Consider the following 18688-nt stretch of genomic DNA (forward strand, 5'->3'; position numbering starts at 1 on the left):
CGGCGAAGGAGGAGCCAGGGAGGGGCCTGGAGAGGGGGAGAGGAGGGAGGGTTTTCCCCCGCCTCGTCCGCCGCCCGGCTTCGCAGGCGCTGCTGGCGGCGGCGTTTCCAGCCCTCCGGCCGCGGCCGCCGCTGCTCGCGCTGCACCGCCTGGGAGATGCTGCCCCGCGCCGCGCCGCGCTGAGGCCGTGCGTGCGCCCGCCCCTCCGCCGGCCCGGCTGCGTGCTCCGCTCCGCGCAAACACAGTCGCTCCATGTGTGCTGGTAGGCGACTGGAAACCCCTCCGAGTCACGCTGCCCAGCGGCCGGGGGAGCGCTCGCCCGCAGTGGCGACCTCAGCACCGCCGTCCCCGGCGTGCTCCCTGCTCCTTCTGCGTCTTCCGCTCTTCTGGTTTTCCGCCTCGTCCCCTGGTGATTTTTTTTCTTTTTTTTTTTTTTTCCCGAGAGGGAGAGGGCGGGGTAGGTGTCCCCTCCTCTGCTCCCCCCTCCCTTTCCTTCTCGGTTTGAATTCTTCCCCCTGGCGTTGGTTCACAGAGCAAGAGGCAAGACCCGCGCGGAGGGAAGACGAAGGCTGCGACCGCCCTGCTGCTCCCAGCCCCGCCGGACAGGAGCCCGGAGCGGGTGAGGGGAGAAAAGAGGAAGTAGGAGGGGCTTGGCTTTCGGTCGTGCCGGAGGACGGCCCATCTCCCTCCGAGAACCCCTCGGAGAGACTGACGGCATCTCTCCGCAGCGAGCCTTTGGAGTACCGCGAGCCAGGAGGCGAAGGATGCCGGTGGCTCGGGGAGCCGGCTGCGGGGCAGCGCTTTCCTTCTGGCTGGTCGGCAGCATCCTCTGCAGAGCCTGGACGGCTCCCGCCACGTCCCGTAAGTAGCCCTCCCGCGAGCTCGCTCTGCGCTGGAGCAGTTTCAGTGCCGCATTGATGTTCCACCCCAGGGTACCAACTCGGAGGTGCCTTCTGAGGTGTCGCAGCCTGATGTGTGTGTGTGGCTCCTCTGTCACGCACTTGCGGCCACTGCAGCAGGGGACACTCCAAACCCCGCGCTCCGGGTTGCGGGGAGAGGGTTTTTGAAGCTGGTGATGTTTCTAGAAAGTTGTTTCTGGTCGTGGAGATTGGTTGGCAATTGCTTGGTTAGAGTCATTAGTGTCGGGGACAGCGTCTTAGGAGTTATTCTTCCACTTTGGTGTGTTTGTGTAGAGGAAGTTCATTGCCTTTTGCTTAGGTAGGTCAGTGAATGAAAAGTGAAAACATGGCAAAAATAAGTTTCTTATTTTTATTTATGGTTTTAACTTAAATAAGCATGCCTATGGGAGTGAAAAAGGAGCGTCTTTTGGGCTCCTATGGACTTCTGTTCGCGCCCCCTCACCCCAGCCCCAAGTTAATGACCGTTTAGTATTTGCTTATTAAAATGGAAGACAGTGAATCCAGTATTGTAGGTGAAATTGCTTTAATTCTCTGGCAGCTAAGTGCAATGCAGTCTAGGACTTGGGACAGTCAGTGCAAAATAGCATTAATGCAGTAATGAACAGATTTCTTAAAAGAGTTCTCAGAAAAAATGATGCTGTTAAATATGTTTATCTCTGTGTGTTTTGGCTAGTTTTTCTAGAAAAGATTGTTCATTTGTTCACGAGGTTAGAAAGAGTAGAAAGAAATGGAAGATTCCAGCCCATCGTCTGCATTGCTTTAGAAGTGCGTATTGGGCATCTAGAGAGGAAATGCATGAGCGCTCCTTTGGTTCAGAAAGAGTTAAATACTAGAAAGATAGCCTGTAGGAATCTTAGGGTAGTATTCATAAGACATACTTGTTTCTGAGAATGGACGACTTGTTAAAGAATCATCATGGAGATTTTAGAGTTTCAAAATAAGCGTTTTCCATGCAGGAAAAAAAGTTTAGTGTTTTCCAGTATTCATATATGAAGTAGTACTATTTCTGTCTATCATATCCTGGGATTCATTAATGCATCTTTGTCCGTATGTTAATATGAATGCTCTTATCCCAGTGTGTAAATATTGATAAGAATAAACGTTGAAAAAGGACTTCATAAGTTGTGCTAAAGGATCTACTAAATGATATTATCATATGATGAACCAGTATTACTGTTTGACATATTCTCCGAAGTAGAGTACTTGGTTCTCTTTCCTTGCATTTAAAGATAGAGAAGCCACTAACTGGTAATCGAAGTTTGTAATGAACTTGAAACGAATTTTTATAGTTTTTTCCAAAGTAGATTAAACCTCAAAAACATGATGTGTTATTAATATTTGATGTCAGTTTTATAGATTTAAATATAAGTTGTGCAGCTATTAATGCTCGGTATTCATATTTACATAAACATGTTACTAGATTCTGAGAAAACTATTCTGATGAAATTTCAGTTTCCATGTCAAGGTCTGGTTATATAGAACTAATTGACACTTTCCTCAGAAAATAAGCTCATTATACATTCAATTTACTGTGTTCACGGATTGAAGGCCCTCACAGCCAGAGTTTTTCCTGATCTTTCTGTAGACTTTAATTATAATGAATCAATCTGAAAAATTCACCCTGTGTCAAGAATGGCTTACCTTCAGTCATTGGCTTAGTATACTTTAAGAATGGAAAGGTTGTTATTTCTGAAATATATTCTTAGTTCTTACAACTTAGAATTTGGCCACAGGGGAAGAGGGAAGAGCAGAGACCATTACTTTTAAGATAGTTAACAGTTATGTTCAATTATTCAGATTATTTATTTAGCTCTTATTCCTCATTGTTGAAAACGTGTAATGGCTTAATTAATATGACTTTTTCTTTCATTTGAATCTAAATTGTGACCAAAACTCAAAGTTGCCCCCATCCTAGAGATGAATTAAATAAATAAGAATGATACTGATTTTACTGATTAGAATGAGCTCCACGTACTCAGTACTTTAAATTTATACTTCTACCCTTAATGAAAAATTGTATTTATAGTATATGCAGCTCTGAAGAAGTTTGATAGTTAAATTCTTAATATTAAAAGCATCCAAAGGAGAGAAAAAATGGTAACTACATGAAAGTAAGATAATGAACAACTCAACCAGGAGAGGTCATCACAAGATAAAAAGTAGCCTAAAAGTAATGTTTTTATTTGGTACCCATTTTTAAAATACGATGACTATGCTAAGACTTTCAGTCCCTAAATAACTTTTTAATATGATGGACATTTTTTGAAGATGCAGGTAATATTTTTAAATTTGATAACAATACCATTTCAGATATACATTGGTTTCTGGCTTATTTCTTCTTCTCTGTTATTGAACTATATATGCATATGCTGTTCCTGTTAATACTATCTATTTTGTAACTAAACTAAAATAAACCTTAAAGAAGCTTATCTCTAGGATGAAGTAGAAGTGGAATTTAATTTCTTGGCAGATAGTGGAAATGAGCTGCTGCTGAGCCCATGGAATCGTAGAGCCTCCCTTCTTGTAAATGTATATGTACAGGGCACATATGTAAAGTTTAAGTGGAATATTTTACTCTTAGGGGGTTGCATTATTTGAACATATTTGAAAGACCCTGACAGTACAGTTCTAAATGATGAGCTTGAGCTAACATTTAGTGAATTTAATTTGTTCTCAAAGTTTACTAAATTTTGGCTTAAACAGTGCTTTCTGGTAAAAGTCACTTTACATTATTTTATATAGCCATTAAACTATAATTTCACTGACTGTCACATTTGAGAAGCGTGCTCCAATACTTTGTAACAAATATGTTTTTACATATATAAGTACAAATGTGTATAAATATATACATATACATACATATGGTAAAATCCTTTAAATATATATTATGTAATATATAGAGATATAATATTTAATATAGATATATATTTATTATATGTAAAATATGTGTATATTTATATATTTGCTAACAAGTCTTTCAAGGGGTTTAAGTTGCTTGCAAGTTTATAGATAGGTCTTTTTGTGCAAGTATTTCAAGTAAATAAACCAACAATATCAAAACAATAGTATATATTTCTATTTTCTCTTTTATTCATATACCACCCTTAAAATGGTATCTTTCAAATAGTTGAATTAAATATAAAATATATAAGTAAATATAAAAGCAAATACTATTAGTTTATACTGAGCTTGTACATAGTAATGAGTTTGTTTTAATAAAATGAATTTAACTTAAAAAGTGCTTTAGGCTAGCAAAATTTATTTATTGATAAGAGGCAGTACATTATTTTACCTAATGCAAACTAATGAAAAGTATTATTTACTCACTAGAGAGAAATATATAATCCTGATTTCATTGTAGGCACTGATATTCAGGAAACGGGGATCTTTGTCTAAGTTTTCTCCTGTAACATCAATACATGGAAAAAGTAGGTAAAAAAATGAATCCACAAGTTCAAAATAGTTTTTATTAACTTTTATACAGGTATAAACATATAGCATATTATCTTTAGATAAATAACATCAAAGTTATTTGATGTGCATCATATATATTTAAAAATCACACTTCTAATATTTTTTTCTATTCTAATTGGCAGGACATTTCAAGGTCTGTAACTTCTTTGAGATTTTAAATCACTTCCCTTAATTATAAATTCTTCCAGAGAAAATCTTAATAAGTATTTAAAAGTGAACTAGTAAGTCTTCTTGTTTGATGTATCCATTTCATGATTGAAACATAAAAAGAATTTGATGTACCTCCCCTTGGCTTGCTTCTCTTTTTTAAAGTAGATTTTATTTCTTGTAAATGTTGTACAGAATAGGGAGAGATTCTTACTTCAAATCCAGTGGGTGATTTCCTTAAAAATATTAAACATATAGAGAACCAACTTCTGCATGTTGCCTCTCTGTAGTGATTGATATTGATGGGATAAAGAAATAAATGTGTAATTTCAAAGTTTTCCCATATCTAATTGATTTGAGAAGTGCTTTATTTTATCATTCATCACTGTGTACTAAGTTAAACAACAGAGCACATAATAATTTAAGCCTCACAAATACAGTGTTATGGAAATAAAGTGAGTGCTATATTTATATCTATATCTGAAATGGAATGTTATCAGTTTTCTAGAGAAATATATATTTTAAGATAAGTAGCTTGTAGAAAAATAAATTATATTTCTATATTCATCCCATATTTGGCTGCTGGAAGAAATCATGTGTCTATTTTTGCCATTTTACTATGTAAGAATAATGATGAAATGATCTTTAGGTAGGCTTTAACTTTTCAAATGAGAAACTTAAAAGAGACTACTTCTTAACAGGGTGCTCAGTTAAAACATTGCATCTTCCCATCTCCTGGGATCTAGAGAACCTGTCTGTTGTAGTTCTGACCAACTAAAGATGTTGTTGGGATTTTGAGGCTCAACCTCCTTCTCTGTTATGTGGAGAAAACTGCACTTGTAACATTCTTAGCTTCTATCTCTACTGTTCCAGTGAATGGTATTCGGTTCGAATTCCACCCCAGGTTAGGTAGGGTGATTTACCTGTTAGGTGACTTTGGGAGAAGGACCTAGTTGAGCTGAGCCCTTCCTCCTTCTTCCCTCCAGGCTGCCTGCAGAAGGTATAGATTCTACTAAAAGACATACAAGAGTAGGCTATGCTTCTGCAATAACTTCCGTGATAATATGAGGAGCCTTATGATGTTCAACTCTTCCTATGGCTAGAAGGTCTGTTTAATTTCAGAATTAAGGTTGTTGCATCCCGTGGTTGCCACGCATTGAAGTACTTTTCCTCTGTATTAGCCATTACTGTGTAAAGGGTGATATTTGCTCTCCGTCTGTGGCTTCTTTTCTGATTGAGAACTCAGGGAGAGAAAAGAGGGCTGTTTATTTTCCCCTATCAAACCCCCAAATTATTTAGTATTGAACTAGATGAATGTGGTTAAAAACGAGCAGTGAAATAAGACTTGTTTTTTCCCCTTTGAGGTTGAGTTGGAGAATTTACTTAAACTATGACCATCAAGCCCTTCTCTTCATTCATTCGTTATTCATATCTGCATGGTCCTATTAGTGATATTTATTTTAGAGAGACATTTAAAAAAGCATTTCTTTATCTATGGTTAATAACATTACCATTATAAACACATCTTGGTTATGGATGTTAGCGGCTACACATTCAATTCCATGTTGTCCATTTAAGCATCAGGTGAATTTGACATGCCTTGAGTTGGTAGTTACTTGCTGTTCGTGTTCCTACTGCACAATTATGAAGGGTTGGGTCAATTATTCAAAAAAAAAAAAAGGAGGCGTTTGCATTTTGCAGACCAAGTTGATAATTTCCTTAATTGTAAATTTTGAAAAAGAGCTTGTTAAACTCTTACTTAGTTCATTTTTGGGGTAGACTATTCATAATAATAGCTTGAAGTAACTGATTATTTTTTTTTAATAGCATCCAGATTTTAAAACCTCCCCTGATAGTAGGAAATCTGGAAATAAAGATGTATTCATTGGCTCTGAGCTTGCTTGCTGAAGAGATCCCATTTGTGGTATACTGTAAAAGTGCTGAAAAGTACCGGCAAGCTCACGAGGGCCATAGTCTAAGTTATCCTTGTGATTTACATCTGTTTGAAATGCTTTCATAAACATACATAGTGATATATTCTTTAATGTTTTCATATTTAGGAAGGAGGTAAAATTAGTTCCAGAGAATATTTTTTACCAGGAAAAATTATCCCCAAAGATATGTAAGGTTCTTCTTCCCTTTTCCAGTACTTTCACCCTGGCTTTGTTGCCGTGGGTTGGTGGTCTTAGTGATCAATGCGTATCATAGAAAATGGTGATAAAGGTTAGCCTTCAAAGTCAGGCTCCCTGCTGCGGTCTTGTGTGGTGCATCTACATTGGAATCAAGTTACATAAAGCTTAATTAAATTCAACAAGGATTTGCTCACTTCTATGCAGTTAGAGTCATGTTAGGACATAAAAAGACACATTTGGCCTTGACCCCTAATTTTCTACCAGCCACTATAACAATGTCAGCTAAGTCATTCAATTATATTGGGTTGGCCAAAAAGTTTGTTTGGGTTTTTCTGTAAGATATAGTCTTGTTTAAAAGGAATACATGGGCAAAGTAAATACCTGTACTCTGAATTAACAAAACAGTTTATTATGTGGTGAAATACCATGGTTTGCCAAAGAATACATTTATCTGTAAGAATATTCTCTTAAAATGGAAGGTGCTTATTATTACTTGTAAATCATACAGACTCAAATGCTTATTGTGAACTAACATACATTGTATATTGCTTAAAATGCATCTCTCTGTTAACTCATTTTTCTAGGCATTCGTCTCTTACTTAATGGGAACCACGTTATTAAACAACCTTATAAGTAAATATTTACCTTCATATACTCTATAGATACTTTTCGGATATTGGACAAAATATATGAACGGAAGAACTACATGAAAAAAAATCAGCCTAATTATGTAATGTGGCCAAATTTTAGCATATTTTAGGGGTATCGCTTGTTTAAAATGTGTTAATTACACATGAACAATGACCTGTTCTTCATTAAATTACTTACTTGTTAATAAATTTAAGCTTGAAATTTATAGAATGTATGTAGTTATTTGAAAAATTTTTGATTCAAACAAAAATAATGTCTGGAAAATCATATATGAATATCAGTTTTTTCAGGTGATTAAATGAATATGCTATTAGTGTAATGTTTTTAATGTCAACTGATCTAAGAAAACGTGATCCAGACTTTTTGTTTCTACCTACATGCCTGTAGTCACAATAAGACATGAGTTTGATGCCACCATCAAGGCAAATGTTGCTAATCTATCATTTTTTTCTCAGTGAGTCTAAATATGGCCACAGAATCAAATCCTTCTTGACACAATCTACCAGACAACCACATATAATCTCATGAGACTTGATCTATAAAATAAAACTTTATTTTTTACTTATGCCATGTATGGTATCATCACCGGAGGTTTTTCAGCTGACTTTTGTTAGTGAGAAAATACACTCATTGTTAGTTAAATCACATGATTAATATTAAATGTTATCATGTGAAAAGAATATTTAGAAGAATTTATGTCTGCCTTACAGTAGAAGAGGTTTTTACTGGTAGTGATGAAATCTCCAAGAATACAATTTCATCTTACTTCATGCACATCTGTAGTATATGTAAGTTTTACTCAGATATCTTGACAGTAGCAGGTAAGTTCCTCATGGCTAGTTTAAAGCAGATGCTAGTATTGTTTGCTATGCTTTTTGGCTGTCTGGAGTATGGAATTAAGAATAACCATTTTATTATGTCAGTTGACAAAGATAATACTGTGTCAAAAATATCAGTGTGTCATCATTGGGTATTTACATTGCTTCTACTATTAAGAATGCAAAAATAAGCAGCCTCTGTCAGATATTTACATACTGATGGGTTTATTTGTGTGGAATTGACGTCCAAGACTGGGGTGCTTGATCAAAAAGTACGTATCTTTTCTTGGACTTCCCTGATGGCACAGTGGTTAAGAATCCGCTGGCCAGCTCAGGGGACATGGGTTCTATCCCTGGTTGGGGAAGATCCCACATGCCGCAGAGCAACTAAGCCTGTGTGCCACAACTACTGAGCCTTCACTCTAGAGCCCATGAGCCCCAGCTTCTGAGCCCGCATGCCACAACTACTGAAGCCTGTGTGCCTAGAGCCCGTGCTCGGCAACAAGAGAAGCCACCGCAATGAGAAGCCCGCGCACCACAATGAAGAGTAGCCCCCACTCGCTGCAACTAGAGAAAGCCCGTGCGCAGCAACGAAGACCCAATGCAGAAAAAAAAAAAAAAAAAAAAAAAAATTTAAAAAATATATATCTTTTCTCTAATAAATGTTTCCTGATTGAGTTCTAGAAATCTGTAATAACATTACGTTTTCAGCACCAATCAGTTAGTGCCCTTTTCCAGAACTTCAGGCATCAATAGACTTTATTATGCTTTAAAATTGTTGCCAGTTGATATGAATATCCATATTTGTGGATTGCAGACTTCAGGTCAGGCACTACTCTTTAGATGTATTCACTCATTTAGTCCTTACAACAATGCCTCAGTCTGCAGGTAAGAAAACTGAGGCAGACAGAAAAATGAAGTACCTTGCCCAGGCTACCCATATGGTCTATCCCTACAGCCGGTGCTCTTAACCGTAGTGCCGCTGGATGAGTGAAATAGTACGTCATTGATTTCCAGTTCTCTAATACTGACGTTCAGCTTGCATCTAGGCAATATTTTAAGGGTTAATTACCTTCTTGTATAGAGTTATAGGGGAAAGAAACCTGTTATCATGATGTTTAAATTTCAATGATAACATTAAATAATAATGCAGACAATGTTGTTTATGTTCTACCTCTTCATAATAAAGTGATTTTACGATGCAATTCTATCTTTTGGGTACTATTAGCATAATTATAATAATCATGTGGTGAAAATATTTACTTAAATCTATGGAAAATATTTGTTAAAATGCTTTGTCAGATAGGAATAAAAGCTGTTTTAAACTGGTTCTCAGGAAATTTTGCAGTCTGTATCCAGAACTGTAAATATTATTGCCATTGCTGAAGGTTAAAAGATGATACCTGTGTAATCTATAACCATTGTTTTGAGTATCAATTTCACGTTATGTCTAAACCGTAAAATTTTTCTTGAGAGTCTTGTCAAGAGGAAAACTTATTTTACTTTAATGGCAGTGGGAAAATATTTGTCTCAAAAATAGTTGTCAGTTCTAGTGCTAAAATATCCCTAGTATCTATTCCCTTCTCTCCATCCCCGTCACCACAGCTATGGTTAAGATTTTCAGCATTTCCCTCCAGCATTAATTTAGTAGCCTCCTAGTATGTCTCCTTGCTCTTCATGTTTCTCGTCTAGTTTATCATGGATATCTATGCCAGAAATCCTTTTGTAAATCACAGATCTTGGCACCGTGCTTCACTTCTCTGGTTCTTGTCTGTCCCTTTAATATAATCTCCCCCTAACCCAACATTTGCACCCCATAACCTTGCCATACTGAAATCCTTGCAACTTCTCTAATACAACATGCTGTTTCTAATCACATTTCTCTTATGCCTTCTTACATTCTGTTCCCTCCCGAAATGCCTTTTCCTATTATATACATGCTGATTTAGAAAAATCTAATATATGGCCCAAACCTCAGAACTTTGGAGCAGATTAGCGGTACCATCACCTCCCTGTGGTGATTTGGTCTAATTGCAGGCAAGATATCAAGCTGATAGTAAGCAGTTTCTCTGCTATTTGAACTTAAAAGGGATGGAGTGATGAAAAATAATGCAAGTTATCTTCAATTATCTGATATTGGAGTGAGAAATGACCCAAATTGCTGACACTAAAGGAAGGCAAGAAAAGTTATTTTCAATGATAAAACACAGATACTTGTTTGTCATTGTTTATAGATGAATATTAATCTACCATTTCAAGGGAAATAATGAAACCATGCTGTGAAAGCTCTACAACTTCTCCAACCCTTTTCTACATGGCTCTATTTTGTAGCATTTTCTGTACTTCTCTTAAGCCGTATGGTTGATCAGACTCGTTAAAAGCCAAGCATGACTGCCCTTTTCAAAACACGTTTTTTCAAAGAAATACCTGTAATCTGCATGCAAATTGAAGACAGATGTCAACAAAGTAATTGCTGTGCCTAACAGGTACTTTAAGAGTACTTAAATTGTCAAAAAATCTTGTAAATGATAGAGGTAGTTGCAGGGAAACTTGATAATTACATATATTTAGTGTGTATTAATCCAGCATATTAGTTGATATTGTCAAAGTTGCTATAGAATGTCAGTGAATTTCATTTTGATTTTTAATATAGCAAAAATATCCTTTGATGAATACAAAAAGTAGGCGCTTATATTCCATGTGTTTATATTTTGAATTAACTCTTTTCATCCCTACATTTGAAACTTTGTATATGATGCACCACATCCTTAAAAATATCCTCCAGCCTTGCCTTTTCAAAGTTGACCATCCAGCAAAATCTGTTTCAAAATTTATATCCTTTACAGTGATACCCTAGCACTGCCTACTCATAACACAAGTTACTCCCATTTCTTTTTTAAAAAAATAAATTTATTTATTTATTTAGTTTTGGCTGCATTGGGTCTTCATTGCTGCATGTGGGCTTTCTCTAGTTGCGGCGAGCGGGGGCTACTCTTCGCAGCGGTGCACGGGCTTCTCATTGCAGTGGCTTCTCTTGTTGCGGAGCACAGGCTGTAGGCGCTGGGGCTTCATGGGCTCTAAGCACTATGGCTCATGGGCTCTAGAGCTCAGGCTCAGTAGTTGTGGCCCACAGGCTTAGTTGCTCTGCGGCATGTGGGATCTTCCCGGACCAGGGATTGAACCCGTGTGCCCTGCATTCCCAGGCTGATTCTTAACCACTGTGCCACCAGGGAAGTCCAGGTTACTCCCATTTCTCTTAGCCTGCAGTTTGCACAGACACAGCCTACATTTTGTTCTTAGATTAATAGATTTAAGGGTGTAGTTGTATCAAAAGAACTAGATTTCAATAAACATCTTTTACTATATTAGGTAGTGTACTAGTTGCGTTGAATTATCATATAAAATTAGGCCATTACCTCCCTTTTAGAATACTCAAAGCAGAAGGATGCTCAAAAAATTTAAAGCTTACTGATTTCACATTTATACAGTTCTTTTGTCAAGTTATCCCATATACTAACACAAAATTCTACATTTTCATAAACTCCTGACATTAGTTCTAGCTGGGCTTTAAGGTAATAAAAGCTTAATATCTACCCCATATTCTACTGCCATAAAGGATTTGAAGACAGATATCATAAAGTCTGATTAAATACAATTTTAATAGTCACTATTTTTGTAAATAGCTAATTAATATATCAATTAAAAGAAAATACTATGATATATATTTATTTATATCCCCCAGATTACCTATAACATTTCTAGGTATATAAGCATTGTTAAATATAATGGAATTGAATTGATGGGTTAGTTCTGTGTATAAATTGTGCAAATAGCTAGGATATAGCAACAAGTAAGGATTTCTTTCCTTAGTTGTATTCTTATAGCTAAAAGCATTGTAATCAGAAGTAATATAATTTTAACGTAATAGTCGTTGCAATAAAGTTCTCTGTAAGGAGTAATCCTCGTATTATAAAAATACTGCCTTGAAACTGACCTGTCTGTATGAATCAAAAAAAGAAAAAAAAAAGAAACAGATAAGTATTTCAGAGGACTGTCGGTTAAAAGTAACAGGGCTTTTGACATTACTTTAAAGGCTAATTTACATCTATTTGCTCAAAGTGAAAGACAACATGAATTTCAGTTTATTATCTGTTCTTTGCCCAAAGTATATTAGGAAAATATTACTGCAATTTGAGTAGTCTTCATATCATGGAAACATGGTTTAATGTTATATAATTATTGTATACAGTGATCTGCAGTATTTCAGTTTTACAGAGATTATATCATCACCCAAAACATAAGTTTTGGAATTTAAAATGTATTGTAACTGCACATTTTTATTTATTTTATTTTATTATTTTTGTAACATCTTTTAATTGGAGCCTAAAGAATGGGAAGAAACTACACAAGAAAAGAAGAGAGGAAGAATGTTCCAAGCAGAAGAGGACAACTATGCAATTCCCACATTGGCCAAGTTTGGACCTCCCCCTGATGGGGAGGTATCTAGTGATTTTGGAACAAGTCTTTTGTAAAACATATGACAAAAATAAAGCTTTGAAAGAGTAAATGACACTGTTTAATAGTTTATCAGCAAGTAGAGAGAAAATAAATCTTTGCTGGACAAAATATAGAGAATAAGCATTTATTATCTTTAATAAGAGAATAATATATATTTTACCAGTTTTGTTAAACATAAGCGTTAAGGGGCTTCCCTGGTGGCGCAGTGGTTGAGAGTCCGCCTGCCGATGGAGGGGACACGGGTTCGTGCCCCGGTCTGGGAAGATCCCACGTGCCGCAGAGCGGCTGGGCCCGTGAGCCATGGCCGCTGAGCCTGCGCGTCCGGAGCCTGTGCTCCGCAACGGGAGAGGCCACAACAGTGAGAGGCCCGTGTACCGCAAAAAAAAAAAGCATTAAGAAAACCTTACCCTCTGTGAATGAACTTGACTATCAGCCAAGTCAATTAATTTATGACAAAGGAGCCAAGAACATATGATGGGGAATGTACATTCTTTTCAATAAATTGTGTTTGGGAAACTGCACAGCCATATGCAAAAGGATGAAACTGGACCACTGTCTTACACCATATGCCAAAATCAACTCAAAATGGATTAAAGAGTTGAATGTGCAACGTGAAACTATAAAACTCCTAGAAGAAAACATAGGTAGTAAGCTCCTTGACATTGATCTTGGTGATGCTTTTTTAGATCAGACACCAAAAGCAAAGGTAACAAAAGCAAAATAAGTACGTGGGACGACAAAAAAGATTCATCACGACAAAGAAAACCATCAACAAAGTGAAAAGGCAACCTACAGAATGGGAGAAGATATATGAAAACCATATGCAGTAGTCCCTCCTTATCCACGGTTTCACTTTCCAAGGTTTCAGTGAACCAAGGTCAACTGCAGTCTGAAAATACTAAATGGAAAATTCTACAAATAAGCAATTGGTAACTTTTACATAGGGCACCATTCTGAGTAGCTTGATGAAATTTCGTGCCATCCTGCTCTGTCCTGCCCAGGCCATGAATCATCCCTTTGTCCAGCATATCCTGCTCCTTAATCACTTAGTAGCCAACCTGGTTATCAGATTGACTGTCCCGGTTTTCAATTCACTGTATTGACTGTGGCAGTGCTTGCGTTCAAGTAGCCCTTATTTTACTTAATAATGGCCCCAAAGTGCAACAGTAGCAATGCTGGTAGTTCGGATATGCCAGAGATAAGCCATAACCTGCTTCCTTTAAGTCAAAAGGTGAACGTTTTCAACTTACTGAGGAAAGAAAATATGCCGAGGTTGCTAAAACCTACGGTAATAATGAGTCTTCTATCCGTGAAATTGTGAAGAAGGAAAAAGAAATTCATTCTAATTTTTATGTTGCACCTCAAATTGCAAAAGTTATGAACCCTTTATTACAGTATATTGTTATAATTGTTTTATTATTAGTTACTGTTAATCTTTTACTATGCCTGATTTATAAATTAAACCTTAGGTATATATGTATATATAGGAAAAATACATAGTATATATAGGGTTCGGTACTATCGATGGTTTTAGGCATCCACTGGGGGTCTTAGAATGTATACCCTGTGGTTAAGGGGCGGGACTACTGTATCCAATAAGGGGTTAATATTCAAAATATATAAAGAACTTATACAACTCAATAGCAAAAAAACCAAACCGTCTGATTAAAAATGGGCAAAAGATCTGAATAAATACTTTCCTGAAGAGGACAAACAGCCAACAAGTACATGAAAAGATGCTCAGCAACACTAATCATCAGGGAAATGCAAATCAAAAGGGCAATGAGACATCACCTCACACCTGTTAGGATGGCTATTATCAAAAGGACAAGAACTAACAAGTGTTGGTGAGGATGTGAAGAAAAGGGAACTTTTGTTCACTGTTGGTAGGAATGTAAATCTGTGCAGTTACTATGGAAACCCCTATGGATGTTCCTCAAAAAATTAAAAATTGAATTACCAGAGCTTCCCTGGTGGCGCAGTGGTTGCGTGTCCGCCTGCCGAGGCAGGGGACGCGGGTTCGTGGCCCGGTCCGGGAAGATTGCACATGCCGTGGAGGGGCTGGGGCCGTGAGCCATGGCAGCTGAGCCTGTGCGTCCGGAGCCTGTGCTCCGCAAAGGGAGAGGCCACAACAGTGAGAGGCCCGCGTACCGCAAAAAAAAAAAAAAAAATGACATATGATTTAGTAATTCCACTTCTGGGTGTTTACCTGAAGAAAACGAAAAGACTAATTTGAAAAGATATATGCCCTGCAGTATTATTTACAATAGCCAAGTTATGGAATCAACTTAAGTGTCCATTGAATGGTGAATGGATAAAGAAGATGTGATATATATATCAAAGATATATTGGAATATTATTTAGCCATAAAAAGATTGAAATCTTGCCATTTATGACACATGGGTGGACCTAAAGGACATAATGCTAAGTGAGATAAGTCAGAGGAAGAGAAACACCGTAATCTCACTTATATGTGAAACCTAAAAAACAATATATTAATAAATCAAGCACGTGGTTACAGAGAATTGACTGGTGGTGGCCAGAGGTGGGGAGTTGAGGACAAAGGCAAAATGGGTGAAGGGGGTCAAAAGGTACAAACTTCCAGTTATAGAATACATAAGTCCTGGGGATGTGATGCGCAGCGTGGTGACCCTAGTTAATAACACCGTGTCGCATATTTGAAAGTTGCTAAGAGAGTAGCTCTTAAAAGTTCTTATCACAAGAAAACAAGTTCTGTACCTGTGTGGTGATTGATGTTAACGAGATTTGGTGTGGTGAGAGTTTCATACTATATACAACTATCTCATCAGTATGTTGTATGCCGGAAACTAATATGGTGTTATATGTGAGTTATATATAATTTTTTTTAAAAAAGAAAATCTTACACTCTAGGAATGAACTTCACTATCTGCCAATAACACATACATATGGAATCCAAAAAAAAAAAAAAAAGGTTCTGAAGAATCTAGGGGCAGGGCAGGAATAAAGACGCAGACGTAGAGAATGGACTTGAGGACACGGAGAGGGGGAAGGGTGAACTGGGATGAAGTGAGAGAGTGGCAATGACACGTATACACTACCAAATGTAAAATAGATAGCTAGTGGGAAACAGCTGCATAGCACAGGGAGATCAGCTCGGTGCTTTGTGTCCACCTAGAGGGGTGGGATAGAGAGGGTGGGAGGGAGGGAGACACAAGAGGGAGGAGATATGGGATATACCTGTGCATATAGCTGGTTCACTTTGTTATAAAGCAGAAACTAACACAACATTGTAAAGCAATTATACACCAATAAAGATGTTAAAAAAAAAGTATATACATTACTACACATAGAATGCTCAGCATAGATTTGGATGTAGGGTGTGTGGGGATAAGGTTTTTCTTAATTGCCATTTTAAAGTATATTCAGTCTTTAAATATTATGGAAAATTTTATCTGTTTCTGTTTTGCTGTTTTGTTTTTCTAAGTCGTTAATTGATTATATGAACTAGAAGTAGTTGGAATCTACCTTGATTTAATGTAAAACGGCAGATTTGGCTAGGCAGACTTCACTGAAGCAAATAAAAATCAGAATACTATATGTGGGTGTTGTATGTATGTATGTGTTTATTTATTTATATATTTATGTATGTATTCACCGCCCATGAGTTTTAGATACTATGGGTCTTCTCTATGGCAGGGTTCCTGACTCTGTTTATTATCTATGGTAAGAGGTCTCTATTGTCAAAGCTAAATCTCCTTAAATATGTGAAATAAATAGTCCTTTACTATGAAAGGGTATCTTTATCCTAGAAGCTCCTAAAATAAAGATCACTGTCATAAAATGTTCTGTAGTCATTGCTGAAAATTATTTTTCTACTGGATACCTGCTGAAATGTGTTGACATGGATTTGGTAAAAGTGTGAATGTTTCTTTAAAAGAATCTACATATTCTTTTGGAAAATATCTTATAGTGGTTATTAGCACAGACTTTCATGTCAGAAAGACTGGGTTTGGTTGTTGGCTTAGTTCTTCAGTGACCATGGACAAATTATCGAAATTTTTGAGCCTCAGGTTTCTAATATTTAAAATGATGAAATAGCAGTACCTTCATGAAAGTCTTGCTAGAAGGATTAAATACAGGATATGGAGTGACTGGCACACAATGGTTGATTAATCTTAGTAATTTTGTTATTTTTTAATGCATTCAATATTTATTATATAGCTTCTATAATACTAGATTAGACTATGTAGATATTGCAAAATTATGTGTAATTGCCTCAGACATTTATTTCATAATTTACTTGGGAAGCTGACACACTTGGAATAATTAGCAAAGGTATCTTATTTAATTTTCACATAATACCACATGTAAATGGTCAAAAAGTGAGATAATAGTATGGTTCAAATATATTAAGAAAGACTTAATTGAAAGAAGTAATGCCTATATCATTTATATTAATTAGATTTATCATTTGTTATATAACAACATAAGTACGGCTATACTCTACACACAGCGATGTTAGTACGCGAGTCATTTATTTTAAAAGTATGCTCGTGTTAAAAAGTAAGGGAGAAATTATTCAAGCAGTGTAAAATAATCTATTTAGGAGAGCTTGTTTTACAATGTAGTAGGTATTCAATTACCTTACAAATGTTTCTGAAAAACCACAACATTTGCAAATTAGAGAGCTTGTGGGCACGAGGAACATATCCAAAAGCATAAACATTTTTACTGTAACTTGTCAGCCATATGGGCAGATGGTATAAAGCTTGTTTTCTGAAATGTGATGGAAAGTATAAAAAGAAATTTGACAGTTTTTTTTTTTTCATTTTTGAATGTGACTATCCAAATAGCTAGAAAGCTGGGAAATCAAACAGTGATATTATTTTAAGACCCTGAAAATCAGTGCTCAGGATTTTTGGAGGTTCAGCTGAAATTGTTTATAGACATTTTTTTTCATTGTCAGTGGAAACATTTGAGGGTCTTTTGAAAATAGATCACTGTGGTAAGCCCTGGAGTAAAGACTTTGGAGACAGGGGCTCTGTCCTGAAGGGTTTTATAATCTCTCTGAAGGTAGAAAACACTTATAAGTAAACATTTTTAGAAAGCAACTTTATTTATACTAAAGCATTTTCCCAGGAAAACATGTGCATGTGCAGAAAAAGAAGCACATATCATGATGGTGATTGGAGCTGCTTTGTACGGAGTGACATCCATTCGTTAAGTCATTATTAAGAGAAAAGTACTATTTACGAAGTTATACGTACAGCATACTATGTTTTATGCTTAGAAACATGGGAACTCGTATGGTCTGTGTCTGGGGGTTCATCCATGTGTCTGCAAACACGGAAAGGGTTTAGAAGAGTCCTTCCCATGCTGGTGAGCTTATGAGGAACTAATAATTCAGGTATTTTTAAAAAATAAATTTGTTTATTTTTTTAAAAAAAAAGCTATGTACTTGCCTTGCAAAGGCCCAGGCAAAATTAACATTTATGTTTGGCTACGTGAAGGTAGGAATTGGAAATGATAGGATCATAAAAATGACGGAGAAAGTTGGCTACTGGAAAATTATATTCTGAGACATATTCTAAGGCCCTGTCAATAGTTCCTAGTGAATTCTTGTCACTCTTTTCCCTGGGGCTCAGGAGAGCCCTTGGGCCATGTCTAGGCCCTGCCTTGTAGCCAGCCTGAGTCAGGCCAGGTGACTTTATTCATCACTTTCTGTCTGACATTGGTAGAATATATGTATTAGATATTTATTTTCACAGTTTGGAATTTCCAAATCCCTGACTGTAGAGACTTAAAGACTTAGGATATAGTCTTTTCAACCAACTTGGAAAATATGTGTTTCTTCCTCTCCTCAAATTTTGAATATTCTTTTTCAGTAAAGGGAGGAGGACTTCCAATTTCATTTACAGAAAAAGCACAAAGGAGAGGGCGAAAAAGTTCAACATTCTGTTTTTACCAATGGGAAATTTAAAACAAGTCCAGAGTTCCTCTCATGGTTTTTTATCATCTGTGTGCCTCTTCTTCCTCTGCCTGTTCC

The 18688-nt window shown here is 36.8% G+C and overlaps 1 protein-coding gene across 1 annotated transcript in view; it reads left to right on the forward strand.

The window, feature by feature from the left end:
* Positions 1-334: 334 nt before the first annotated feature.
* Positions 335-18688, forward strand: part of CNTNAP2 (contactin associated protein 2) — a 2003631-nt gene continuing 1985277 nt past the window's right edge. Inside the window, exons 1-2 of the mRNA XM_024742848.1 lie at positions 335-409; positions 533-861. Coding sequence (XP_024598616.1) covers positions 765-861 — 97 coding nt within the window. The 5' untranslated portion in view covers positions 335-409; positions 533-764. The remainder of the gene's footprint in view (positions 410-532; positions 862-18688) is intronic.

This window comes from Neophocaena asiaeorientalis, unplaced genomic scaffold (genome assembly GCF_003031525.2).
Source record: "Neophocaena asiaeorientalis asiaeorientalis breed wild unplaced genomic scaffold, Neophocaena_asiaeorientalis_V1.1 scaffold798, whole genome shotgun sequence".
Lineage (NCBI taxonomy): Eukaryota > Metazoa > Chordata > Mammalia > Artiodactyla > Phocoenidae > Neophocaena > Neophocaena asiaeorientalis.